The sequence below is a fragment of the Bos grunniens genome, chromosome 14 (genome assembly GCF_055505025.1).
Source record: "Bos grunniens cultivar Pamir isolate PY7600 chromosome 14, Bosgru_T2T1.0, whole genome shotgun sequence".
Lineage (NCBI taxonomy): Eukaryota > Metazoa > Chordata > Mammalia > Artiodactyla > Bovidae > Bos > Bos grunniens.
In genome coordinates, this window is record NC_141178.1 from 52,349,415 (window position 1) to 52,376,545 (window position 27,131).

Consider the following 27,131-nt stretch of genomic DNA (forward strand, 5'->3'; position numbering starts at 1 on the left):
CTGTGAATGAGAATTCAGAATTTATTCAATGAAGTTATTGAGTGCAATGCAATCATTATATTCAGACTGGCCTGTGGAATTTAAATTATGCTTAGAGAAATATTTAAAAATATAAAATCTATATCTAGACAAAAATGTCAGTGATCGCCATGAATTAAACAAGTATTTAAATCGTTACTTTGATAAACTAAATAGGAAAAAGTTTAGAAAAATAATTCCTCAAGAATTGGAGAAAATTATCTCATCATTTGTCTCTTTTTCCTTACCACCGCCACCGCCCACCCCCCAAAAAAATCGTTCCAAAAAGAAGCTTCCATTTAAAACAAAAAAACCCTGTCCTTTGCAACCCTCGCGCTAAGAAGATAGTGCAAATGTTCTTAGGCAAAAACAAAAACATTTGAAAAGATTCGAATTAAGACCCACAGAAGCGAATGAAGTATTACAAAACTGCTTTATTGGAGATGAATGAATAGTTTGAGAAGTAAAGCTCAATTTGAATTGCTGAAGGAAGGGGCGGAGAGGTTCCTCAAGCGCCGGAACTCTGGGGATTGTAGTCAGGAAACTGCGAGGGTTTCTCCTGGGGAATGTTTCTTGGCTTAGCGCTTAATAGACGGAGAGTCGTTTGGGCCAATTCACTCTTTCCGGGTTCTCATTGGATCCTCCGGTTTAACACTTTGGATATTTCCCTTGGTCACCAATGAACGCTTTAGTCTAAGAAGACAGTTTCTGATTGGATATTTTATCCTCGCTTTGGAATGGCCTCAGCCAATGGGAAGGCAGAACTGGCGGAGGTGGTTGGGTCATGAGGGAGAGCCCGTAGAGCCTTTCCCCGCCAGCGTCCTCGCTTCTAGGCTTCAGAAGTCAGCTTGGTCGTTTGTCGTCGCTGACCCTGTCACGCGCCTCTGGGTTCCCCTACCTCATCGTCGATGTGGCCCTAATGGTGCGGCAGGCCGTGGATTCCTAGAGCGCTGGAGTGGTATGTAGTGTCTGGGGAAGGCAGACAAAGCGGTGGGGCCGGGAAGGCCGCAGAATGCGGGCCCCTGCACCCAGGCGGCGAATCTTCCGGGGCGGGGGTGCTCTGCCCACCTTCACATCAGTCAGGACCCAGCAGTGCGTCCCTTCAGGTTCTGTAAAGTGTCGTGCTCCCACGACACTTTCCCAGTGAAAATGATAGCTTTGTTCACTTCCTCTCCGTTTGCATGCCAATTTTTACAAACCCTAGTTTAATTATTATGACTATTTGACCGTAGCAGCATTAATGGGTGTCTTCGTCACTTCATCTCTCCAGGTAATTCTTTGGGAACTTTGCATTAGTTTTGTGCCCACGCTCGTCTATTAGGGGCAGAAAGAAGGAAGTGGTTGTGTTCGGCTTCATTCAGGCAAGCCCAGTGTTCATTTCTCTGTATTTAAAAAGCTGTTCTTGGGGGCACTTGTGCATACAAGCAGCTCCTTTCGTGTGTGTACCCTAACACTTGACCTTATAGAATCCCCACAGAATCAAATATTATTCTTGTTTGGTAATTGCTGGTACTCATCACCATGCGAAGTTCTTATTCTCTTTGAACCTGACGACCACTCAGGATTATTATGAGAGGAAGCTGAGGCTCAAAGGTAGTAACCCAGCCTCTCGAATAGTTAGTTAGGTGGTAACAGGCAAAGCCAGATCTGATGTCAATGTCTAGGTTATTAAAAAACAAACAAACTTAGCTGAATGTGGATTTAGGGTGTGGGTGTGTTTCTTCCACAGTTCTGTGTATTTATATTTAACTTTGCATATGAGAGTCAAATACATCGTCGAGTTGAGTGGTACACCTTGGCTGAAAGAAAAGACAGTCTTTCAGGCAGCTGCCTAGCTACAGGTGCTTCACATTATCACCTAATTCCTGTTTTTGTGTGTGTGTGTGTGTGTGGTTCCCTGACTAGAAGGATAGAACTGACCTGGGAGAAATACGGATCTCAGGCCTCACCCCACCTACTGAATTGGCTTTTTTAAACATGGGGATCAGAGTGCTTGTTAAAGTTTGGGGTGCATTCATTGTCTTATGATGATTTGTTTGTCCTAATTGAACAAAATGAGGGAAAGGAAAAGGTATGCCTTGTGCCATTTCCTACCTTTTCCTGGGCAGATCCTAATTTTTGCCATCTCTTTATCAGTGGACTGATATGGTTGAAAGTCTTAACTCTTCTGATTTTTTTGTTCATCTCAAAGGAACAGGGGAGGCTCACTGAAACTGAATCATTCCCACCGAGTGGTTCTCTAAGTACTCTTTAGATGAGAATGGAGGGTTCAGGTTCCAAGGCCAGTGTTGTACACCAAAGGCCATCACCCAGCATATTTGGTTCTTAAATGTGATTCCTGGACCTTTGGTCCAATGGTTGGTTCTGCAGTTTTGGTTTTTGGATGCGGTTTGTGCTGGTGACAGCACATAAAGCTCATTCCTAAGCTGATTTGTAAACAGGGATGTTCATGCTGTTGATAATAGAAGCACCTAAGAGGCAAACTCTTTAATCTTATGTGTATTCAGTCTATAGCTTTAAAAAAAAAAGAAATTATTTTTTAAATTGTTGAAGTAACTGTATTTTCATTTTGAGAAAACTATCTGCCAAGTACTATCCTGTTAAGGCCTTGTTTTCTCCGAGTCTTATATTTTGCATCTGCTTGCAAGCTTCAGAAATTTACCTTCTCAAATTTTTTTCTGGGGTATGATATTTTAAAATATGTTAAGAGTTAAAGATCCTTAGCACTGGTTTAAAGTTGCTTAGAAGTTATGCCAGTACTATTTTTTGAATAACTGTATTTTTTAAAATTGATTTTTGACTCATTGTAACTTAAAACCATTATTTTTGTTGAGCATTTAGAGTGTGCTTGAGTACTCTGAGCCTTTTAGTGTGTACTGTTATTTCACTTGGACAATATAGCATTTAAGAGCTGTTGTGATTAATTTTCATTTTACATATGAAGAAACTGAGACAAAGAGTTTAAGTGATCAGCCTAAAATCACATTTAACAATGGGTGGAGCCTGGGTATTGACTCACATAGAACCTTCAATTGGGTGTATAAACAGCTTTCTTGGGAGCAATATCTCTTGACCACCGCCCCTCCAGCCCCTGCTATGGCTTTACTCTATATCTTTGTGTATTTCAATACTTTCGAAGGCTATGGCTGTTTATTACTTTCCCTCTTCCCACCCTCCCCGGTCCCCAAATAACTTTAGTAGGCTTTCTGGAGTTATAGAATAATTTTGTTCCCAGCCCACCTCCTCCACTGGCATTGTTTTTGGAATTAGCATTAAACTAACTCATTAATTTGTGGTAAGTATTTACACCTTTATATTCCTCCTAATAAGAAATATACTGTGTAATTTGGTTAATGGAAATTCCTATTTTTAACTTTCTGGATCTGTGAAGATTATTCCTTGATATATTGTATTTTGGCTTGTATGTTTATCATGTTACGTTACCTAGAAATCTTGTTTACTTTTGTGGGGAAAAAAAAGGTATGCTGGGTTTCAAAGGAATGTATGGGAAGTGGAAAGACCTGACCAGTTTAGGAGATAGTTATTGTTCAGTTGCTCAGTCATGTCCGACTCTGACCCCATGGACTGCAGCACACCAGGCTTGCCTGTCCTTCACTATCTCCCAGAGTTTGCTCAAACTCGTGTCCTTTGAGTCAGTGATACTATCCAACCATCTCATCCTCTGTCACCCCCTTCTCTTCCTGCCTTCAGTCTTTCCCAGCATCAGGGACTTTTGCAGTGATTTGGCTCTTGGTGGCCAAACTATAGGAGTTTCAGCTTCAGCAACAGTGCTTCCATTGAACATTCAGGATTGATTTTCCTTAGGATTGACTGGTTTGATCTCCATGTTGTCCAAGGGACTCTTGAGAGTCTTCTCTAGTGCCATAGTTCGAAAGCATCAATTCTTTGGCGCTTAGCCTACTTTATGGTTCAGTTTTCACATCCCTACATGACTACTGGAAAAACGATAGCTTTGACTAGATGTGCCTTTGTTGACCAAGTGATGTCTCTGTTTTTTAATACACTGTCTTGATTTGTTATAGATTTTCTCCCAAGGAGCAAGAGTCTTAATTTCATGGCTGCAGTCACTGTCCACAGTGAATTTGGAGCCCAAGAAAATAAAGTGTGTCTCTGTTTCCATTGTTTCCCTATCTGTTTGCCATGAAATGTTGGGACTGGATGGCATGATCTTAGTTTTTGAATGTTTTAAGCCAGCTTTTTCACTCTCTTCTTTCACCTTCATCAAGAAGCTCTTTTAGTTCCTCTTTGCTCTCTGCCATTAATATGGTACCATCTGCATATCTGAGGTTATTGATATTTCTCCAGGCAGTCCTGATTCCAGCTTGGTTTTCATCAAGCCGAGATAAGATTTTAGCTCAGTTCTATAAGTAGCTTTTGTCACCTGGGGCAAATTATTTAAATTCTCGGAGACTATTTCCTTATCTATCAAATGAATGACCTCACCTCAGATTCTGTTTCATTTTTCTTAGAATGGTCCACCCAGGGATGGACAGTTGTGCTTGGATTTGGTTCAGATTCACCCTAATCTCCCAGGGCTTCCCTTGGGGCTCAGCTGGTAAAGAATCTGCCTGCAATGCAGGAGCCCAGGGTTCAAAACTTGGGCTGGGAAGATCCCCTGGAGAAGGAAATGGCAACCCATTCCAGTATTCTTGCCTGGAGAATCCCATGGATGGAGGAGCCTGGCAGGCTACAGTCTATGGGGTCGAAAAGAGTTGGACACGACTGAGCGACTTTCACTTTGACTCTGATCTCCCAAATGGCACTGTTGTGAGGCACAGGGCAAGGTACCCTTCTTGGTTTCTGTGTTTATGACCTTCTTTGACTCTCTTCTTTCCTTAGAGGATTTTATCTGCTGTAATCTTAGTAAGCTTGGTTTTGTTCACAGATGAATTAGAAAACAAGCTGTCAGCTAGCAGCTTTTCCCTGAGACACTTAGGCTCCAGTAGTATCCTAGAGGAAGAAAACACTGGCAGTGTTACACTTTGCGAAGTGTTTTCAGTTGCTGTTTTGTCTGACTCTTTGTGACCCCATGGACTGCAGCATGCCAGGGCCTGGAAAATCCCATGGGCGGAGGAGCCTTGTAGGCTGCAGTCCGTGGGGTCCCGAATAGTTGGACATGACTAAGCGACTTGACTTTCACTTTTCACTTTCATGCATTGGAGAAGGAAATGGCAACCCACTCCAGTGTTCTTGCCTGGAGAATCCCAGGGACGGGGGAGCCTGGTGGGCTGCCGTCTATGGGGTTGCACAGAGTCGGACACGACTGAAGTGACTTAGCAGCAGCAGCAGCAGGCTCCTCTGTCTGCAACTATCTCTCTGAGTTAGCTGAAATTCATGTCCATTGAGTTGGTGATGCCATCCAACTGGGTCATCTGCTGTCGCCTTCTTCTCTTGCTCCCAGTCTTTGCCAGCATCAGGGTCTTTTCCAATGAATCGGCTCTTCACATCAGGTGGCCAAAGTATTGGAGCTTTAGCATCAGCAGCTGTCCTTGCAGTGAATATTCAGGTTGATTTTCTTTAGGGTTGACTGGTTTGATCTCCTTGCAGTCCAAGGGACTCTCAAGAGTCTTCTCCAGCACCAGAGTTTGAAAGCATCAGTTCTTCGGTGCTCCTTGAGAAGTTAGCAAGGGTTATAAACTTGAACTGTAAAGATTTTATTGTGACTTTGATGTTAAAATATATATTGCTAAAAAAGAATTTATTGGAATCATGAAGATGATATATGTTCTTTAAACATTGTGCACATATAAATAACTTTTTTAAAGTTAGCCTGTCTTATGTTCATTTGACGGTTCCCAGACTGTGGAATTTCTAGTTCTTAAGTTTTTTGTATGGTTTAGATACATCTATTTCTTTCTGAAGGTGTTGTGATTCTCATGGTTTAATAAATGATGTAAAACAGCTCAGTAGCCTGGAAATGATTTTTCCAACCATTTCTACAGAACTTCAGAAGATTTTTGTCCACGTGTATGGCATAGAAGATGAATTCGTCGTCCTCCACCATGAATGAGGAACCTGATGCTCTCTCTGTAGTTAACCAGCTCCGAGACCTAGCCGCAGATCCTTTAAACCGACGAGCCATTGTCCAGGATCAGGGATGTCTGCCCGGCCTTATTTTATTTATGGACCATCCCAACCCCCCTGTTGTCCACTCAGCTTTGCTCGTAAGTTGCCTACAGTAATTTTACTCTCAGTATATAATTTTGCAGTTAAAGAAAATTTGGAAAAATAGCAGATGACATGGTAAGAAGTTAAAAGTGTAGAGCAGATACTAGTGTGACTATATTTCTGTATGTGCAAACATGAATGTGTATAGTCCTCTTATACAAATGGTAAGATACAATATTGGTTTTACTCTGGGCACAAATGGTAGCATAGTACCTGCATGGAATGTTCTGCAACTTCCTTTTTTCAAGGAAGAGGAAGAAATCTTAAGGATTATATCAATACAGAAAGATACTCAAAGAGGCACTTATGTTTTGTTTTTGTTTTGTAACAACTTTAAGATTAAATCACAGACCTTGCAATTTACCTACTTAGAGTGTACAGTGTGGTGGGTTTTAGTGTATTCGTAGTTGCAGCCATCACCACAATTAATTCTAGAATGTTTTCATCTTGTTGGAAAGAAGCTCTACTCTTTCTCTATTGTTCCTCAGCCCCTACGCCCTTTCCCTAAACAGCCACGACTTTCTGTTGTTTTCTATTTGCAGATGTCTCTGGCAAAAGTGCGTATATATTTTCTATATAAATAGAATCATATAATATGTGGTCTTTGTGACTTGTTTCTTTCACTGAGCATAATGTTTTCAGGGTTCATCCACATTGTACTATGTGTCAATACTTCATTCTTTTTTTTTTTTTTTCAAGTTTTCCCATTTTTTAAAATCAGCTTTTGGCTGCACTGGTCTTTCTTTGCTGAGCATGGACTTTCTCTAGTTGCAGCAGGTGGGGGCTCCTCTCCAGTAGCAGGGTCTGGAGGGGAGTGCCAGAACTGCTGTCCCTGTAGAGTCGGGCACACCACCTTGCCAGGTGGATGTATTTACCAAATCAGAAACTCTGAATCTCCTTTTTCAGGACTTTTTATAGAGCTCAATTTCCATCCTCCCCCTACCTCCCAGATCATTGTGTGTGTGCTAAGTCGCCTCAGTTGTGTGACACAACTATAGACTATAGCCCACCAGGCTCCTCTGTCCATGGGATTCTCCAGGCAAGAATACTGGAATGGGTTGCCATGCCCTTCTCCAGGAGATCTTCCTGATCTAGGGATCAATCCCGTGTCTCTTATGCCTCCTGCATTGGCAGGCGGGTTCTTTACCACTAGTACCACCTGGGAAGCCCAGGTTGGTGGGTGGGGCTGAAAACTGCCACCCTCTAGTCATTTGGTCTTTCTAGTGACTAGTCCCAGCCTGAGGCCATCAAGGGGCCCCAGCTTCCCTTACTTCTTCCACATAAACTCAACCAAGTGTGGTCTAAGGATCTCCTCAAACTCCTGTTGGAAAATTCCAAGGCTTTTAGGAGCTCTGTGCCAGGAACTAGATAAAGACCAAAGGTATATTTTTAAATTATATTGTTCTACCCTAACCTCCCCAACTCTGCTCTCTGCCTGCCTAACTGGGCAAGACCACCGGCTTTCACTGGGCTCCCCTCCCCTAGTGCAAGTAAAAATCCAGGTAAAAGGAGTTATAGGAAAGATGGGAGATTGCAGTCAGAGCCAGGTTGCTGGGCTTGTGATTTCACGGATGGTACCATTCCTGGTGATGACCAGGCACTTTGGAGATGTTGTGGAGAGGACCGGTAGGAAATGTGAAGGTCAGTGGAGTGACAGGGCCCTTTTGGATGGTGTAGTCCACAGAGGTATTCCCCTGCGACTCAGGTACTGAACTCTGCAGCACATGATGAGAGAGGAGGAGGTCTGTAGAACAGCCCAGTCCCCCAAGAATCAGCACTTGAAGGAAATGTGCAAAAATGTACTTCAAATCTTAAGAGAGAAGCATCCTAGAAAAGTGAAATTCACAAAATAGAAATCTGTGAGAGTGAGTTCATGTTTGGCTTTTCAGTTAAAAGCAGAAAAAAAAAAAAAAAGACATTTTAAAAGTGAATTATAAAGCTAGAAACCACCCATTCCATAAAGGGGGTTGTATGTTTTGTCCCTCTTGGTAGTTTCTTTTAATTAATATGTAAAAAGCACCTAGAGAAATGATGGCTACTGGGACTGCTTTCTGAAATTAATTAATGGAATTTAGTTCCTTGTATCTTTGTTAGGATGAAGTGAAAATAAAACCGGAACATCCTGATTTTGACCTTAAAGATAAGTTGGGAACTTTTGTTTCTAAGAGCAGATTCAGCTCTGTCAGCTCAGAATTATTTTTTTTCCCCTAGAGGACTGCTCTGATGATCACATTTAAAGAAGAGTTTCCAAACACTTCAAAACCAATTGCTTCTAAAAACAAAAACCTATTTTTCACTTTCTTTCCTCTTGCAGTCAGTGAGCACAGGGTTTCACTTTAAATTGTCCGGACATGTGAATTAACTTATTCCTGTTTTTGCTGTAGGCTCTTCGATACTTGGCAGAGTGCCGTGCCAACCGAGAAAAGATGAAAGGAGAGCTGGGAATGATGTTAAGCTTGCAAAATGTTATACAGAAGTAAGTACAGTAGGTAGTGTCTCCTAGGGGGGTAGAGAAGTGGATCGTGTTATTTTACTGAAATTGGTATTCTAAAATGAAGGCATAGCTTTGTAGGTTATGTGGGTTATATGTCAAAAACTGTTCTGATGGGCAGTGTTCTGTTTATTCTTAAACATGGATATTAACAGTAGTCCTTATGAAAATGCTTAGATTTTATTTAAAATGTTGATAACACATTGTGCTTATGAATATTGTTTCTTCTAAGAAGAGAAAATCCTACCTTGTATGAGGTTTTGTGAAATATTTATTGATTTGCTAGTAGAGCAACACAGTGACATTTGAAAATATTTGAAAATATGCAGTGTTATAGTACATAATTCTTCTGTTACTCCATCTAAGTCTTACTCAAAAGAACCTTGATCTGTATCATGACTGAAGGGGCTTTAGGTGAGATTTTCCTTAGCATCATTGAGAGGTCTCTTAGAGATTGAGAACCATTAAATCTTTTTTTTAACTTAATTAGCTGTACCAGGTCTTAGTTGTAGCATGTAAACTCTTCAGTTGTGATAATGTGAATGCTCTTGTTTGCAGCATATGAGATCTAGTTTCCTGACTAGGGATTGAACCCCAGCCCCCTGCACTGGGGTGTGGAGTCTTAGCCACTGGACCTCCAGAGAATTCTCAGAGCCATTTAATTTGAATTTTAGCAAATGGGTGTTTTTTTAAGTATACCTTTCATCTTACAAAGATTTTCATATTCATCATCTTATTTTGCTATTTGAAGTGTGTTAGATAAATTTTATGGGTAAGAAAATTACAGAGAGGTCAAGTTTTCTATCTGTAGGCCTTCAGCTGTGTTGCCTCTGGGGATGTCCGGTTCTCAGGCCTCACCGATTTCCTTGTAAAAGGATAGAAATTGAAGTGTTCTGATACTTCTACTGTGTCTGAAAGCAAAAAAACTATGTTTTCTGAGGCTTTATCTTAGTTTACTTTGTATCTTGATCTTACCTAAGACATGATCGTCTTTAAGATATAGTAGGTAACCATTTAATTTACTGGCTTTGAAAATTTGCAATTTCTTTGGCTTGAGCGTTCACAAAATTTCTGTAATGCTCACAAAATATCTATAATTCCCAAAGACTATTAAATTATATCTGTGGCGAATCTTCCAAACTGACTTCCAAGAAACTATTTTTTTTCTTAGTGTTCTTGGCTTCTAGATAAATTTTATTTTATTAATAGTTTTGTTTTTAATCGAGCTACACTGATAGGCCCCTTGATCTTTGATAATGACAAGTTAGAACCTGAAGGGTTTTTTTTTTTTAATCCAGGTGATCAGTTAGAAATAAATATTAGAAAATATTGACTGGGATTAATTTTATTAATCATTGCCCTTGATTTGAGGTCAGAGTGCTTGAGGATTCAGTGGGATATCTGTGTAGAAATGCTCTGTAAATTCTAAAGTGTTATATAAAATACGAGGTTGCATTATTCTTGTTCCTAGTGGGCTTTAATGCCATATAATTAATTATTTTTAACTGGCATACTCTTTGTGAAACAGTGAAAGGATTAAGTGTAATACGAATGCTTCTGTACGATTATTTTATTCACATAATGAACTTAAGATTGTGTATTCTTTTAACAGGTTTGTTTATTGAAGCTGAAAATACATGGTACAAATTTTAAAAATGTAAGAAATGAAAATTTCTGTTTATTAAAATATACTTCAAATTTGAATTTTAGAGCAAATTTTAGAGGCACCATAGATTTAACCTATAACAGTTTCTTAGCTTGGTTGGCTAAGGTTGTGATACATATATATGTATGTGTGTATATGTAAATGAGAGATCCATCTGTAACATAGTAGGGAGACTATTAGTGTATATATTTTTTATAAACATTTATTTGGCTTCATCGAGACTTAGTTTGTGGCCTGCAGGATCTTTAATGAACTCTTACTTGCAGAAAAATGGGATCTAGTTCCCTGGCCGGGGATCAGTATCTGGGAGTGCTGAGTCTTAGCCGCTGGACCACCAGGGAAGTCCCTACTAGTGTCTTTATAGGAGAAGAGTTGTGTCAGCTCAGGTCGTTACCTTGCAGTATCTTCTGGGAGGAGAAGCGGGCGACAGAGAATGAGATGGTTGGATGGCATCATCAACTGAGTGGATGTGAGTTTGCGCAAACTTCGGGAGCTGATGAAGGACAGGGAAGTGTGCTGCAGTCCATGGAGTGGCAGAGTCAGATATGATTGAGCGACTAAACAACAACAAATCATCTGGGAGGGAGATCTTGAGATGGAGTTAGAACTGGAAGAGCTTACTATGAGATAGGGTCTGTAAAGATAGAAGGGAATGAAGAAGGATCGGACTGCTTTCTTTAGACTACAACACAGACCTGACCTCTGTTAAAGGGAAGTGAAGAGGAAACTGAATGGGACAAGGAGAGTGTCAGACTGCAGTGCAGATCTGACAGAAAACTCTGGAGGGAGGTGCAAAGCCAGGGTCACCCTGTAGATGAGTCTTGCACTGGGCAGAACTGGCCAGGCCCTAGTGCGCCCATTGCTTGGGTCTCCCCGGGAGGGATCAGGCCTTGGATTGTGTGGTGTGCCAGATCTCAGGGCCACTGTTACTGGCGGCTCTACCACTCTGCTTCGTACAGCCGAAGGGCAGGTTCCTTAAAGGGAGATCCAAGGTGTGTCTTCATGGTTGCTACAAGCTTTCAAAAAGCTTCTATTTTTAATACAAATAAAGTATACTTTTTTGGACAGGGTGGTGATCCTTGCTGGCTCCTTCAGTAGTAAAATGAAGGCACATTCATTGCATACTCCATTATAATTTGGTCCTCTTCCCCTCAAAAGTGGAAATACAATGTAATAATTTTTATATATGTTTTTCAGCTCCTTTGGCCAGTGGAGATCACAGATTTGAAGGTTGCCTTTTGGAGAAGGAAATGGCAACCCACTCTAGTACTCTTGCCTAGAAAATTCCATGGATGGAGGAGCCTGGTGGGCTACAGTCCATGGAGTCGCAAAGAGTCGGACACGACTGAGCGACTTCACTTCACTTTAAAGCTTTTTAAAAGTCACCTCTGTTTACTGAAATAATCATTTTAGAAGTTTATCAGTGAATGTTATCAGAAGGCTGATAAAACTGTGTGTTTTGGCCTGTCAGCATGTAAGGCTGTGAAGTATTAGAATCAGGTTTTGGTTCAGCATGTTTCACTGTGTTGTAAACTATCTCATGGCTTGGACATGATTTTCTCTTTTTTTAAAGAAATTGAATTGCTCTGGCTTTTTATTTTCTCATTTACTTTTTTCTTTTGGGTACTTGTGTTAAATATTCTTAAGAAATCAAAATGAAAAGGTTTTATCATATAGAGCAGGGTAAGTTTTATATATACATAATTATTTCTGTCCCAGGCTTTCCCTAGTTGTGGTGTGTGCAGGCTTCTCACTGTGGAGCACCAGCTCTAGGCATCGGAGCCTCAGTAGTTGCAGTCATGGGCTTGTGGGGCTGGTTGCTCCGAGGCATGTGGAATCTATTCAGAGCAGGGATTGAAACTGTGTCCCTTACATTGGCAGGTGGATTCTTAACCACTGGACCACCAGGGAAGCTCACTCTCCCATTCTTACCTAGATCATCTTGGTGAGCCATAGCACAGGAACACATATAATATAGATATCCTAATTGTTTTCAGTGATGTGGCTGCTCTGTGACATCCAGGCAGTCAGGGTGGAATTCAGATCAGTTTCTCTCTGTTGAGCAATACTGAGTTAGGAGGAGATTGAGCTGTGATTCTGTGAATCTGTGCAACTCAGGAAGCTGCAGAAGGATCTCCTCATATCCCAGTAAGACCCTGCAGAATAGAGATCTTTTGTGGCAAGCTGCTACTTCATAATTGACTGAAGAGGAATCCTCTCTTAAGTGATCAAAGTAAAAACCAGAAATCAGAAGAAGGTGGGGAGAGTAGAGGTTGTTCTTACCATGAGAATCAGGGAGGAATGTTTTATAAAATAGAGAAAATTATGCATCTTATAATTTCTGTCCTTTAATCACCAAATTATATTTTGCTACAGAATTTTGTGGAGATTTTAACATGTTACTCAAAAGCAGGTTTGACTTGTGTTTAGGTCACTTTGGTGCTTAGAGATCAGCAGTTGGATTGACTTCAGTCATTGTTGTGTTCAGTTCTTCAGTTGTGAAGAGAATTTTAAGTTCTCTGTCACTCAAAATGAATCTGGTATTGTGTTCTAATTTTAATTCTCCATAAATGAAAGCTCAATTGTTAGTGGTTAGAACTTGTTTACATTTTATTTTTATTTTTTTAATTAAAAAATCATTTTTACATTTTATTTTTAACCCTGAATCTCTGTGAAGAAAATTTTCAGAATATCAGTTTAGGGGAACATCTAAATTCCGTTTAAAACATTTGTTAATTAGTATTTCAGGAGTAATACTTCTTCTGATAGAAGATGCATTTTATAAAAGCATGTGTGAATATCTCACATGAAATATGCTATAAGTAAGTCACTTTAATAAAATGTGGCATTTCAACTTCATAGTATCTCATTTCATCTGGAGAACTTCCTAAAATTCTAGATTTTGAAACAGTGCCATAGTAATGGTGGACTGTCCTTGCTAAAATCTTGGATGAAAAATATATGCTTCATTTCTTTATGCTTTTTCTTTTGTTTTCTTTCTTTTTTTAATATGATTAAAAAAATCATATTTTTTTGTTTTTTTTTGCTAAAATTTTAGCTAAAATTTTGCTAAAATCTTGGATGAAAAATATATATGCTTCATTTCTTTATGCTTTTTCTTTTGTTTTCTTTCTTTTTTTAATATGATTTAAAAAATCAATTAAATGGGGAGGGAGGAGGGAGAAGGGTTCAGAATGGGGAACACATGAGAAATAAAGGAATAAAAAATTAAAAAAAAAAATCAATTAAAAAAAATTGAACAGGACAGTTGAACGAGATTCATGGTTCACTTTTTGTTTTCTTGTGATTTTTGAAAATGCTATTGCATTTTGCCTTGATTTTTATGTTACTTGTATAGAACAGAGGTTGGCAAATTTTTCCTAAAAAAAGAAAAACAAACCAGATAGTGGTTATTTTAGGCTTCGTTGGGCTCACAGTCTGTGTTGAGGTACTCACCTCTGCCCTTGTGAGTCAAAACAGCCAGAGATGATACATAAATGATGGGCTGTTGCCTTAGGGTCGTAGTTTTCCTGCCTTTGGACTTCATTGTTAATAAACAGAGCTGTTGACTTTCTTCTTAGAAGCCTTAATTTAGGATTGTTTCTGCATCGAAATAAGATAGAGGATGGTTTTCTGAGTTGCATGAATATTACAAGAACACTTTTTCTTAGTGAGCAACCCAGGAAAAAAACAGTAAAACCAACTCCTAAAGGAAAAGTTGTGAAGTTTTTCCAAAGATGATAGCAAGCCTTCTAATACTGAAATAGTATTTTCATTGCTTTCATGAAGTGTATGAAAGTCTTATCTGGCTTTTATAGGTAATATAAAATGTTATTTGCAGCATCAAATCATCTGAATTGCTGTTTATGATCAATAAGGAAATATATCCAAAATGAACATTATTTTTGATATATAATAGAGATCAGAGTTCACCTTTCAGTGTTTTATGAGTAACATTTTGAGTGTTTTCAATATAGATAACTGTTTAGAAAAAGTGGTGAAGGATCAGTATATTTCATTATGGAATAGTAGATTACTGAGAGCAGAATTCCAATTATTTGAAGAGTTTTTCAAGATGGTCTTTTTCTTGGATGTCAGATTTTAAAGACTGAAGAACTAAACCCAGGGCATTAATCAGCTCTTTCAGTTTTCACTTGTCTAAAAGATTATGGCAATTAATACTTGTTTAATTATACAGTCTTTCTTACATTTATGGCCAAATGTACCACATAAATCTAGACTTCTTGTACTTGAATGTTTTAAATCATAGTATTTGAATAGTAATTTTTTTTTAAAGACTAAATTACTTACTTCCAAATCTGTAGATGATCTTGACTTCTTTCTGGTTTTAAAAGCATTTTTTAAAAATAAGGGGAAAAAAGGAAATTATTTATAATTTATTGAACAGCAACATACATATAGATATTTGTGATACTTTATATACTGCCCAGATCAAGAAGTAACTTAATTTTTACTTCATTTTTGCTTATGTACTTTTGCAGAGTTCATTTTGCCTAAGACAAAATTTTACTCTGTTTTAAGAGTGTCTCTTAAACTGTGTCTCTTGAGACTGTGTCTGAAGAAACAGTCTATATAACTGTTTTATAGGAAGCGCAGCAATAAAATTAGTCCTATGAGGTATACTTTTAACATGCTTTAAAACAAAGTGAGACCATCATGTGGATTTTACCATATTATTCTTTTAAAATCTTTTGCTTTTAAGTAGATAGGAATTGAAAAATCTTCCAGAAAGGAATTTATTACTGTATGAAAATGATGAAACTTGGAACTGTGAAATAAAGGAAGTTAAAAATAGTGGTGGTGGGAGTATTTATTTTATATCAGCTTCTCAAAGGGGTTAGTAGACCCATTTGTTTAAGAACTAGTGCTATCTAGTTCTAGTTCCTATTCTGCAGAACAGAAAGATAATAATTTGATATTAGTCTTTTAAAGGTTTGGTCACTACTGGTTGGTTAGGAAGCACATAAAAAAGTTCTAGAATAGTGTGTGTTTAAAAAGTTTTATGAGAAACATCATTAGATAATCTATTACATGTCATGATGATTCTTTTATTTGATGTAAATGTGTTAAAAACAGTATTCATAGTACAGAGGAAAGACTTTTTAAAAAATTTTTTTAATTCATGGTGCTTCTTACCCATGTCCTTGTACTTTTTACAACTTCTGGTTGGCTGGTATTCAGAATACCTCACAACTGCAGTGACCTGTGAAACAGCTATCAGAAAAGTGCTGAGACATCTCCTAAAAAAAGTCCTGAGACATGTCCTAAAAAAATAGTCCTTTTGATAGTTTCCTGGAATACAAAGCCAAAATCATTCAAGGTAATTGATCTCTGTGGTCAACAGTAGCCCAGAAAAACCCTTGGTATGGTAAGTTGGGGGCCCAGAAAACTGCCAGAGAAGCACCCCAGGAGTTGATGGTCTGTGTAGCTGGAGTGTGTACAGTCTGAATATCAGGGATGAAGTATTCCCGCTCATCCAGTAAACAAATAGATTATGCAGAATTTTGTTAGGCTCTGTGGAAGGGATGGAGAGAATATATCCCTATTCTTGAAGAGAAATGGAAAATTTTGATCAGTAGTGTTAAATACAAGCATAGTACTTTGAATGCAGAGGAATGAATATGGGTGTTCGGGTGAAGAGGCTTCACAAAGAAGACTGTGGTTGAGCTGAGCCTTCAAGGATACAGTCAAGGTGAAGCTTTTCTGGCTGATGTTGGTAAAGCTGAAAGGGGACAGATTGTAAAATCCTTGGGATGCATGTTACAGGGTTTGAAGTCAAGTGAAATGAAAGTTGCTCAGTTGTGTCCGAGTCTTTGTGACCCCATGGTCTATATATAGTCCATGGAATTCTCCAAGCCATAATACTGAAGTGGGTAGCCTTTCCCTTCTCCAGGGGATCTTCCCAACCCAGGGATCGAACCCAGGTCTCCTGCATTACAGGTGGATTCTTCACCAGCTGAGCCACAAGGGAAGACCCCGTAATTGCCCAGGTATAGGTGAAATGAGGATTATTTTCTTAGTTATGTGTACTTATTGTTTATTCAATTAAACTAATAAGAACCATTAAACCTGTGCTTCCAGTTACGGTAACCACTTGCAATGTGTGGCTATTTAATTAAAAGTAAATAAAATTGTTTAGTTTTGCTTGCCACATTTCAAGTCCTCAGTAACCACAAGTGGTGAGTGGACATTTCTATCAATGTCAAAAGTTTTGTTGGACAGAACGGCACTAGGCATTTATGTGAGGAACCATAGTAGGATTGAAAATTTTATGAAAACTATTGCCTGAGTTGTGGTTTAACGATACGTACTTGCTTTGTAAAAGGTACATAAAAACGTAAATTGAGAAATGGTGTTTGTTTTTACTCACAATCCCTGTATTGAAATAACTAATATAAATGATCCTCTCCTATTTTGCTTTTTCCTTTTGAATTTTTATGTGTTATATTTTTTTGGAAGTTAAACTGAGTGTTGAATGTTAGTGTTAATCCAGGGACATGTTATATCCTGATTTTTTTTAGTTGATTTCCTATTTAATTAATGATTTCTTTAAATGTGCTTTTATACCACTGTAGTGATGAGTTTTAAATATTGATGAACCATGGGTTTAAATTGAAACTAGAAGACTATTATAGACTAGATGCTTTTTCTGCATTACTGATTATTCTGGGATTCACCAGTATTTCTTTCAGATTGAACAAAGCATCAGAATGAAGAAAACAGGGTTTTGCAAAGTTAAGGAATAAAATTACAGAATCAGTAGAAGTGACAAGACTACTTTGCCAATTTACATGTTTCTTTTCAAGGTCTACAACTCCAGGGGAAACAAAACTGCTAGCCTCTGAAATCTATGACATTCTTCAATCTTCCAATATGGCAGATGGGGATAGTTTCAATGAAATGAATTCACGTCGAAGGAAAGCTCAGTTTTTTCTGGGAACTACAAACAAACGTGCCAAAACAGTGGTTTTGCATATAGATGGTCTTGATGATACGGTAAGAATTGTATAAACACATGATTCATAACATGGGAGAGAGAACTCATGTTAACTGGTTACCTCAGTATCACCTGCTAACAATCTTCAAGAATAAGTCCCAATACCAGTATTTTATTCTGAAAATGAGGGGCATTTTATGCTTAAGGGGTCAATTAATCAAATATGTATACCCTAAGAATATGACTTCAAAATACGTGAAGCAAAAACTGACAAAAATGCAAGGAGAAATAACCAAGCTCCAACTAGAGCTGGAGATTTGAATACTACTCCCCCAATGAATAAAACAAGTATACAGAGAATCATTAGGAACATTCAGTTCAGTTGCTCAGTCGTGTCTGACTCTTTGTGACCCGGTGACAGCACGCCAGGCCTCCCTGTCCATCACCAACTCCCAGAGTTCACTCAGACTCATGTCCATCGAGTCAGTGATGCCATCCAGCCATCTCATCCTCTGTCGTCCCCTTCTCCTCCTGCCCCCAATCCCTCCCAGCATCAGAGTCTTTTCCAGTGAGTCAACTCTTCTCATGAGGTGGCCAAAGTGCTGGCGTTTCAGCTGTAGCATCATTTCCTTCCAAATAACACCTAGGGCTGATCTCCTTTAGAATGGACTGGTTGGATCTCCTTGCAGTCCAAGGGACTCTCAAGAGTCTTCTCCAACACCACAGTTCAAAAGCATCAATTCTTCGGCGCTCAGCTTTCTTCACAGTCCAACTCTCATATCCATACATGACCACAGGAAAAACCATAGCCTTGACTAGACGGACCTTTGTTGGCAAAGTAATGTTTCTGTTTTTCAATATGCTATCTAGGTTGGACATAACCTTCCTTCCAAGGAGTAAACGTCTTTTAATTTCATGACTGCAGTCACCATCTGCAGTGATTTTGGAGCCCAAAAAAATAAAGTCTGACACTGTTTCCACTGTTTCCTCTGTTTCCCCATCTATTTGCCATGAAGTGATGGGACCAGATGCCGTGATCTTAGTTTTCTGAATGTTGAGCTTTAAGCCAACTTTTTCAGTCTCCTCTTTCACTTTCATCAAGAGGCTTTTGAGTTCCTCTTCACTTTCTGCCATAAGGGTGGTGTCATCTGCATATCTGAGGTTATTGATACTTCTCCCGGCAACCTTGATTCCAGCTTGTGCTTCATCCAGCCCAGTGTTTCTCATGATGTACTCTGCATATAAGTTAAATAAGCAGGGTGACAGTATACAGCCTTGATGTTCTCCTTTTCCTATTTGGAACCAGTCTGTTCCATGTCCAGTTCTAACTGTTGCTTCCTGACCTGCATATAGGTTTCTCAAGAGGCAGGTCAGGTGGTCTGGTATTCCCATCTCTTTCAGAATTTTCTACAGTTTATTGTGATCCACACAGTGAAAGTCTTTGGCATAGTCAATAAAGCAGAAATAGATGTTTTTCTGGAACTCTTGGTTTTTCCATGATCCAGTGGATGTTGGCAATTTTATCTCTGGTTCCTCTGCCTTTTCTAAAACCAGCTTGAACATCTGGAAGTTCACAGTTCACGTATTGCTGGAGCCTGGCTTGGAGAATTTTGAGCATTACTTTACTAGTGTGTGAGATGAATGCATTTAGGAACATAGAAGACTCAGCTCTAACAACCAACTTAACCTAATTGATATTTATAGAAAACCCTACTCAGCAGCAAGATAGTATTTCTTCTTTTCATGTGCACATGAAACAGTGATGAAAACAGTTCATATTGTGTCCCCTAAAACAAGTCTTAAAAGAATTAGAACCAAGCAAAGTATATTCCTTGCTCACAACGAAAAGCAAGTTAGAAATCAATCACAGGAAGATATCTGGAAAATCCCCCAAATATTTTAGAAATTTAACATGTTTCTAAAATAATCCATGGATCAATGAATAAATGAAAGGAGAAACTTGGAAGTATTTTGAACTAAATAAAAATGCAAATGCAGTGTCAGAATTTGAGGGAAGCAGCTAAAGCAGAGTTTAGAAAGGAAATCATTAGCACCAGATGAATATTATATACAAAAAGGAAAAGGCCTCAGTGACTGAAGCTTCTACCTTAAGAAGCTAGAAAAAGAGCAAAGTAAATCCACAGTAAGCAGAAGAAACAAAAAAAGCAGAAATCAGTGAAGTGGAAAACCACAGAGAAAAATTGGTGAAACCAAAAGCTGATCTTAGACATGATCAATTAAATTGATAAACCTCATTTCTTATCATGAATAAGAGAGGTCACAAATTTATCAATGTCAGAAGTGAAGGAACATTGCTATAGATCCTTTAATATAGACATTGAAAGGAAAATAAGTGAATATTTTGAATAACTTTGTCAATAAATTTGATAATACAGATGAAACAGGAAGATTTCTTGAAAGACGGATTGCCAAAGCTCACTTAAAAAGAGATGGATAACCTAAATGAATAGCTCTGTGTCTATCAAAGAAATTGACTTTGCAGTTAAAAACCTTCCTATAAAGACATTCTGGTCTCAATGTCTTCATTGGTGAATTCTATTAATACCAGACGTTTAAGGAAAAAGTAATACTAGTTATACAGTTTTTTAAAGTACTGTATAGTAGTTGTACACTGTTGATTTTTCTCAACTCTTTCTACCTTGTCGGCTTTTAATATTAGGTGCTCAAGGTTGAATTGTAGTGTGTATCTTCTATTTGTGTCTATTTTTCACATGGACAGGCACTCTGTAGTTGGACCTTGCTTTTTAAATTTTAATTCTAAAAATTTCTACCTTTGATCAGGAGTGCTGGGGTCATTCACCATTCATATGATTATTGATGTGTGTTTGTGTGTGTGTTAATCGCTTCAGTCACCTCAGTCGTATCCAACTGTTTGCACCCCTTTGGACTGTAGCCTGCCAGCTCCTCTGTCCGTGGGATTCTCCAGACAAGAATACTGGAGTGAGTTGCCATGCCCTCCTCCAGGGGATCTTCCCGACCCAGGGATTGAACCGATGTCTCTTCGGTCTCCTACATTGGCAGGCAGGTTCTTTACCACTAGTGCCACCTAGGAAGCCTGATTATTGCCGTTAGCACTCACTCCTCCTGGCCCCTGGTAACCACTGATCTACTTCTGTGTCTATGGATTTTCCTCTCCTGGACATTTCATGTAAGTGGAATGATACAGGATGTGGCCTTTCATGTCACGCTTTCTGTTAGCGTGATGTCGTCAGGGTTCATCCCTGTTGTATCGTGTCAGTGCATCATTCCTCTTTATAATATTGCATTGTAAGGGTATATGGCATTTTGTTTATTAATTCATCAATTGATGGAAATTTGGCTTATTTCCACCTTTTGTCTTTGTGAATAATTCTGCTGTGAACGTTCATGTACGAGTTTTTGTGTCAATAAATGTTTTCAATTCTCTTGGGTATGTTCCTAAGGGTAGAATTGCTGGATAATATGGGAGCTTTATGTTTAGCTTTTTGAGCAACTGCCAGACTGTTTTCCACGATGGCTGCTCCATTTTACACTCTCTCATCAGCAATGTATGAGCAATCCAGTTTCTCCACATCCTTGCCAACATTTATTTTCCATTGTTAAAAAAAAGCTATTCCAAAGGGTGTGAAGTGGTATTTTATTGTGCTTTTGATTTGCATTTCCCTAATAACAATGGTGCTATCTTTTCGTGTGCCTATTCGCTGTTTTTAGTGGTTGACTATACCACTAAGTAGTGTTTAGTGTTTATTGTGTGCATCTTTATCATAGATTTTCTCTTTTGGAAAAATGTTCATTCTCTGCCCAATTTTTAAAAAAAATTTGTCTTTCTATTTTTGAGTTCTGTTAATATCATGTATTATTATATCAGGTTTATTTTTGTATATTGAACCAACACTCTTCATTCCTAATTGAATGAAGTTCCTATTTGGTCATGGTGCAAAATCTTTAATATGGTTCTAGAATCAGGTTGCTGGTGTTTTGTTGAGGTATTTTGCATCTGATTTCATAGAGGATATTGGTTTGTAGTCTTTTTTTTTTCCTATGTGCTGTCTTTGTCTGGTTTTGGTATCAGTGTTATCCTGGCTTCATAAAATGAGTTGGGAAATGTCTGGTTGTGAAGGGTTGGTGTTGATCTTTAAACATTTGGTAGAATTCACCAGTAAAGCCATGTGGTTCTGGGCTTTTCTTTGTGGAAAATGTTCTGATTATAAATTCAGTCTCTTTAATTGTTCTGTAGTCCATTCATATTTTCTTGTCACTTTACAGGTTTTTTTTTTAGATTTTTAAGGAATCTATCGTTTTGTTGAGGTTATCTAATGTGTTAGGCATACAGTTGTTCATAGTGTTTACATATCCTTTTTTTGGTAAAGTTGGTCATAATTTATCCTCTTTTATTCCTGTTTTTAGTAATTTGAGTCTTCTTTCTTTTCTTGGTCAGTCTAGCTAAAGTTTTATCAAGCTTTGTTGCTCTTTCTGAAGAACCAACTTGTGATTTCATTGATTTTTCTCTCTCTCCCCTCCCATTCTCTCTTTTTTCCCCTACTCTAATCTTTATATTTCTTTCCTCTGTTTGCTTTGGGTTTAATTTGCTCTTCTCTTGTTTCCTAGAATGGAATATTAAGTAATTGGTTTGCGATTTTGTTTTATTTTAATGTCATTATTATAGCTATAAATTTCCCTCTAGGCACTACTACTGTCTCTGCATCCCGTCAGATTTGGTATGTGGTGTTTCATATTACTGATCTGAAAGTATTTCCTAATTTATTTGGTGATTACTTGTTTGACCCATTGGTTATTTAGGAGTTTAATTTCCATATATTTCTGAATTTTTCAAATTTCCTTCTGTTAAGGCCCATGTCTACCCCTTCTGCAAAGACCCTCAAGTTTTCCTAAACTTAACTAAAATACCACCCTATATGTGCCTTCAAATATGCGACTGTAGAATTGAAATAGGGATGTTTACTTTCCCTGTTCCTTCCTTTCCCCCCAGAGTTAATAGTTTATTGTTTGGTTTATTGCCATTCATTATTTTGCACATTTTAATAACAGTTTGCCTTTACTTTTTCAGTCCCGGAGAAACCTGTGTGAAGAGGCCTTGTTAAAAATTAAAGGCGTTATTAGCTTTACTTTTCAAATGGCTGTTCAGAGATGTGTGGTGCGAATCCGTTCAGATCTTAAAGCAGAGGTTGGTATCTCAAATGGCTAAATACGCTTGAGGTTATGGGTAAACACATCCATGTTCAAAAGTGTTGTCTTTTTATTCTGGCCTAGGCTTTGGCATCAGCAATAGCATCAACCAAGGTTATGAAGGCTCAGCAAGTTGTGAAGAGTGAAAGTGGAGAAGAGGTAAAAGCTCTGTTTAGTTTGCTTTCTGCTTGACTCTTTCTCGACTATTCCTTGGGGCTGGCAGATGGCTAGTATTTCTAGACAAATGGCTGCTGAGCATGTAGGAATGTGGCAGAGTCAGATTATCTTGGTGTTTCTTGGTTCACAGTTAATACTTCTAGAAATATGGAGAGATATTTTGTAGATTTCAGACTATTCTTGATGTCAGTGGAGGTGTCTTGATGATTGTATGTGGAAGGAAAGGATGTGTGGTTTCTTTGCATTGGTTTTTATTTTTTATTTATTTTTTTGCATTGGTTTTTAAATACTTTCTAAACTTAATTGATTTTGCCAATCTAAGAACATTAAGATCCAGTCCCATCATTGGGCAAGTATATACAGTGAAAATCTTTGCCTCTTGCTACTTTTCACTAGCTTTGTGATAAGGGAAAAGATTCTTTAGTTCACTTGAGTTCCCAAAAAAAGGAGGTTCATTGACCCTTTAGGGGCCCACTGCAGCCAGATACTTGTTTTTGTCATCTTGAAATTGACAGAAGTGTTAATCACTCAGTCGTGTCTGACTCTTTGCAACCCCATGAACTGTATAGCCCCCCAGGCTCCTCTGTCCATGGGATTCTCCAGGAAGGAATACTGGAGTGGGTAGGCATTCCCTTTTCCAGGGGATTTTCCCAACCCAGGGATCGAACCCGAGTCTCCTGCATCTCCTGCACTGCAGGCAGATTCTTTACCATCTCAGACACCACAGAAGTTGAATATTTATTCCTGGAGCCTCAGGAGAAAAGCGTGAGGATTTTCATTTGCAGTTCTTCCTTCTGTGCCTACATAGTGCTCTTTAATTGGACTTACCTTCAGACAAGAAGAAGATACTTTTTAAAGGAATGTATCCTCTGAGAATATGGTGATGAGAGTGAGAAGTAAAGTTGACTTACAGTGTGTGACATGCACTTCCATCAGTTAGGTCGATTTTGTAATAACTCTTCATGTGTTCTCTGTATCAGATGCTGGTCCCATTCCAGGACACGCCTGTGGAGGTAGAACAGAACACGGAGCTGCCTGACTACCTGCCTGAGGATGAGAGTCCCACGAAGGAGCAGGACAAGGCGGTGTCCCGGGTGGGCTCCCACCCGGAGGGTGGAGCTAGCTGGCTGAGCACAGCTGCAAACTTTTTATCCAGGTCATTCTACTGGTGACTTCCCTTTGGGGCTTAAGGACTGTATAAGCGAACAAGGGGCCAGTTTTCCATCGTCGTGGTGAACTGTCAAGTGCAATTTGCAATAAGTTATCATGAAAAGTTTCTAGATCCCATGATTGAGAATGCTGCATTTTACATTCTACTGGACATTTTACCCCGCTAAGTGGTAAAAGGGACAGAGGCGACAGGTGGAATTGCTTTGTTGATGAAGGTATTTTGGTTTTATTGTCCTTTGTTTAATTGCCTCACTTCTTTAAAAAAAAAAAGGGTCCACTGTTAAACCAAACATGTATTTGTGCAGCTTTACATTTTATTTGACACGAAGCACGTGATTAGGAAAACTCGTTTTCTCAAGCTTCAGGACCTAGAAGAGAATTTTTTTTTCTTTTTAGCTCAAGTTGTGCATGAAGTACTGAACACTTTTCTCTGCCTTTTCTCTTGAAAGATACTTGCTTTGGTACTCTTCACTGAAAGTGGAAAGCATTTCTCGTTACTCCCCTTTTGTGCCTTTTTTTAATTTTGCCAACCATGTTTATGGACAAGACGTTACCAATGACATTTTGTGAATCAAAACGTATTCTTTGGAACGTAGCAGTCCCCCTAAGACTACAACTCTGAAAACTTTGCAGTCTTACTTGTTAGAAGTTTTTAAAGGTTAACACAAAATCAGTCAAGGGAACATGTGTATCAGCAAAGTGTTAGTGGAGACTATTTGGGACCAAATGTGGTTCTAGTTGAGTACTTCCTGTTCAGTCTGGTTTATATCAGCTCTTGAGAATGATGTCCACCCTAATATTGGGAGTGACTATGAATGGTTTCTAGGCCTTACTTTGTGATTACACACTATCCCCTCCTAGGGGGAAAAAATTAGCGAAGAACTGACAGACTTGAAAAAAGAAAAATGGAATGCCTATAATGCCATAGTGCTACTTGGTAGAGTCCAACTTAAAACTTGTTTGGCAGATGCCTGTTCAGTAGGTGTGTCCTTATATTGCCTTTTGTGAGCTTATTATGAACACGTAGTTTCTATTGAATGAAAAGACTCCAGTTACTGCTTATAAAGAAATAAAGCCAGCATTTGTCTGTCCACTAGGTTCTTATGTTCAGCCAGGAAAAAAAAAAAAAAACAGCACTTCAGTGAAGATAAGATAAATAAATACAAATATATATACATATATATATTTTTGGTAGATAAGAGCTAATTACATATATGTAACGCTTTAATAAATTTCTGAAAATACTTGGCAACTAAAAATTTTCTTTGGGAAAACCCACTGACTCCAGATAAATTTTAATGCTAAATGATTAAAAACTGAAGGAGGAATAGGAGGAAACTGAAACTTTTTTTCGTCCACGTTATAGAGCTGCTATTTTATTACTTGGAGAATGTGGTGTGAAAATTGGACCCTGGAGGGTGTCCTTGCATTTTCATTGCTTCTCTTTCAGAGAAAAAACTAAAAGCGTCCAGTGTCACTGGAGAAAAAATTGTAAAATAGTTCACCACCAAGAATCTTGAGTTTAGGGATATTGTGACCTTATGGAGGGAGCGGTGCTGAGGGTGTGGAGAGTGATTACTCTTTTCATCTGGGCTCTGAGTTCAGGTGATGCACACAACTGAACATATAAGCTTTCAGGGCATGTGTTGCTCTAAATGCATATTACATCTTGCTGCCAGACCAGATGTGTTCAAAACAAAACAAAACAAAACAACAAAACCACCTCCTTTCTATAGCCATTGAAACAAAGTTTACTGTTCTAACCAGTTTGTATTTTATTTTGCATTGCCACACATCTGCTTATTTAAGAAACAACATCCCTTCGGTAGTAATGGTTCAGCACAAGTAGGTATTACAGCTTGATGTGTGTGTTCTAATTCCCAGTGTTCTTTGATTCCAGGTCTTATAGAGCAGTTAAGGCAACTGTAATGGCATTTTTTGGAAATATATTGTAAAATAATAAAAGGTGATAAAATTGAATGGATGTTGCATTCGTGTGGTATAAGCATTACTGATTACTCCAAAGCCTGTTTGTATTCACAATGCCTGGCACCTTCTCCTAGCACTCTGCAGGTGTGTTACCTGACTAATTCCCGGGCATCTTCCATTCATCTCCTTTTCAGCAGCACACCTGCCTTTCCCTGCATTTGGATCAGTGCTCCTGTCATATATGCATTGTAGCGTGTGTCACATTAGATTAAAATGGTATGTACCAGTGTCTCTCCCCTTTGAGAACCAAGAATGTCCATAGCGGTACCTGGCTAGTATTTAGTGCTCAAATATTTATTTAAGAATGAACAAAGAACTTTTCAAATCAGTAAAACTAAATGGAAGGTACTGTTTAACTCATTGGGCAAACAGGAAAAATGTCAGGCTGTATTTTTTTCTTTTCTGGCTGTTGCTTCTGACAGATTAATGTTAGGCACATTTCTTCATTTTATTTTGTTATTTGGTTTTTAATTTTTAATCGGGAGAGGAGTGTAATGCTTTGTTGAATGAAGTTAAAATTAACGTATCTTGATTTTTGTATTCTTACAGAATTATTCTAGAAGAATGTTAAATATAATAGTGATACAAGTATAAGATGAAATTCTTGTTGTTTAGTCAGTAAGTCATGTCCAACTCTTTGCTACCCCATGGACTATAGCCCACCAGGCTCCTCTGTCTGTGGGATTTCCCAGACAAAAAAACTGGAGTGGGTAGCTATTTCCTTCCCTAGCGGATCTTCCCAACCCAGGGATTGAACCTGTGTCTCCTGCATTGCAGGCAGATTCTTTATTGCTGAGGCACCAGGTTAACATGATTCTTTTCTTGTCCTTGATTCTCAAGTGAAACATCATACATTTAAAAAATTTTTTAAACATTTCTAGCTTTTTAAAAATTGGAGGATAATTGCTTTTCAATGTTGTGTTTCAACAAAGTGAATCAGCTATAAGTATACATATATTCCCTTCCTTTTGATTCTCCTCTCAACACTATACCTTTCTGATCACACTTTATGTGACTTTTTTTTTTTTTTTTTGAGGCTAAATCCTCAGCTGTTTTTGTCTAAATGTTGTCCCTTGAAGAACTCACCTCTTGTCTCCATGTCCCTTTGTGTGGATACCTTCTCAGTCTCCCTTTATCATCACCTGAGACTCCCCTCTCCTTTGCTGTCTCTATCTAATGTACAGTCTGAGAATTTTTATCCCTCTTAGAACTGAGCTCACGGTAGGCATGCAGTCAGTTTCACAGAAACTAGTCCTGTGCCAGACACTGCACTCAGTGCTTTACAG

General features: G+C 38.5%; 1 protein-coding gene across 1 annotated transcript; it reads left to right on the forward strand.

Moving 5' to 3' along the window:
* Positions 1-793: 793 nt before the first annotated feature.
* On the forward strand, positions 794-25,836 carry ARMC1 (armadillo repeat containing 1). Its single transcript, XM_086336808.1, has 7 exons — positions 794-976; positions 5,982-6,203; positions 8,592-8,683; positions 17,192-17,381; positions 22,391-22,507; positions 22,594-22,668; positions 23,667-25,836. The coding sequence occupies exons 2-7, from the start codon at positions 6,021-6,023 to the stop codon at positions 23,856-23,858; spliced, it is 849 nt and encodes a 282-aa protein (XP_086192934.1). The 5' UTR covers positions 794-976; positions 5,982-6,020; the 3' UTR covers positions 23,859-25,836.
* The last annotated feature ends 1,295 nt before the right edge of the window (positions 25,837-27,131 follow it).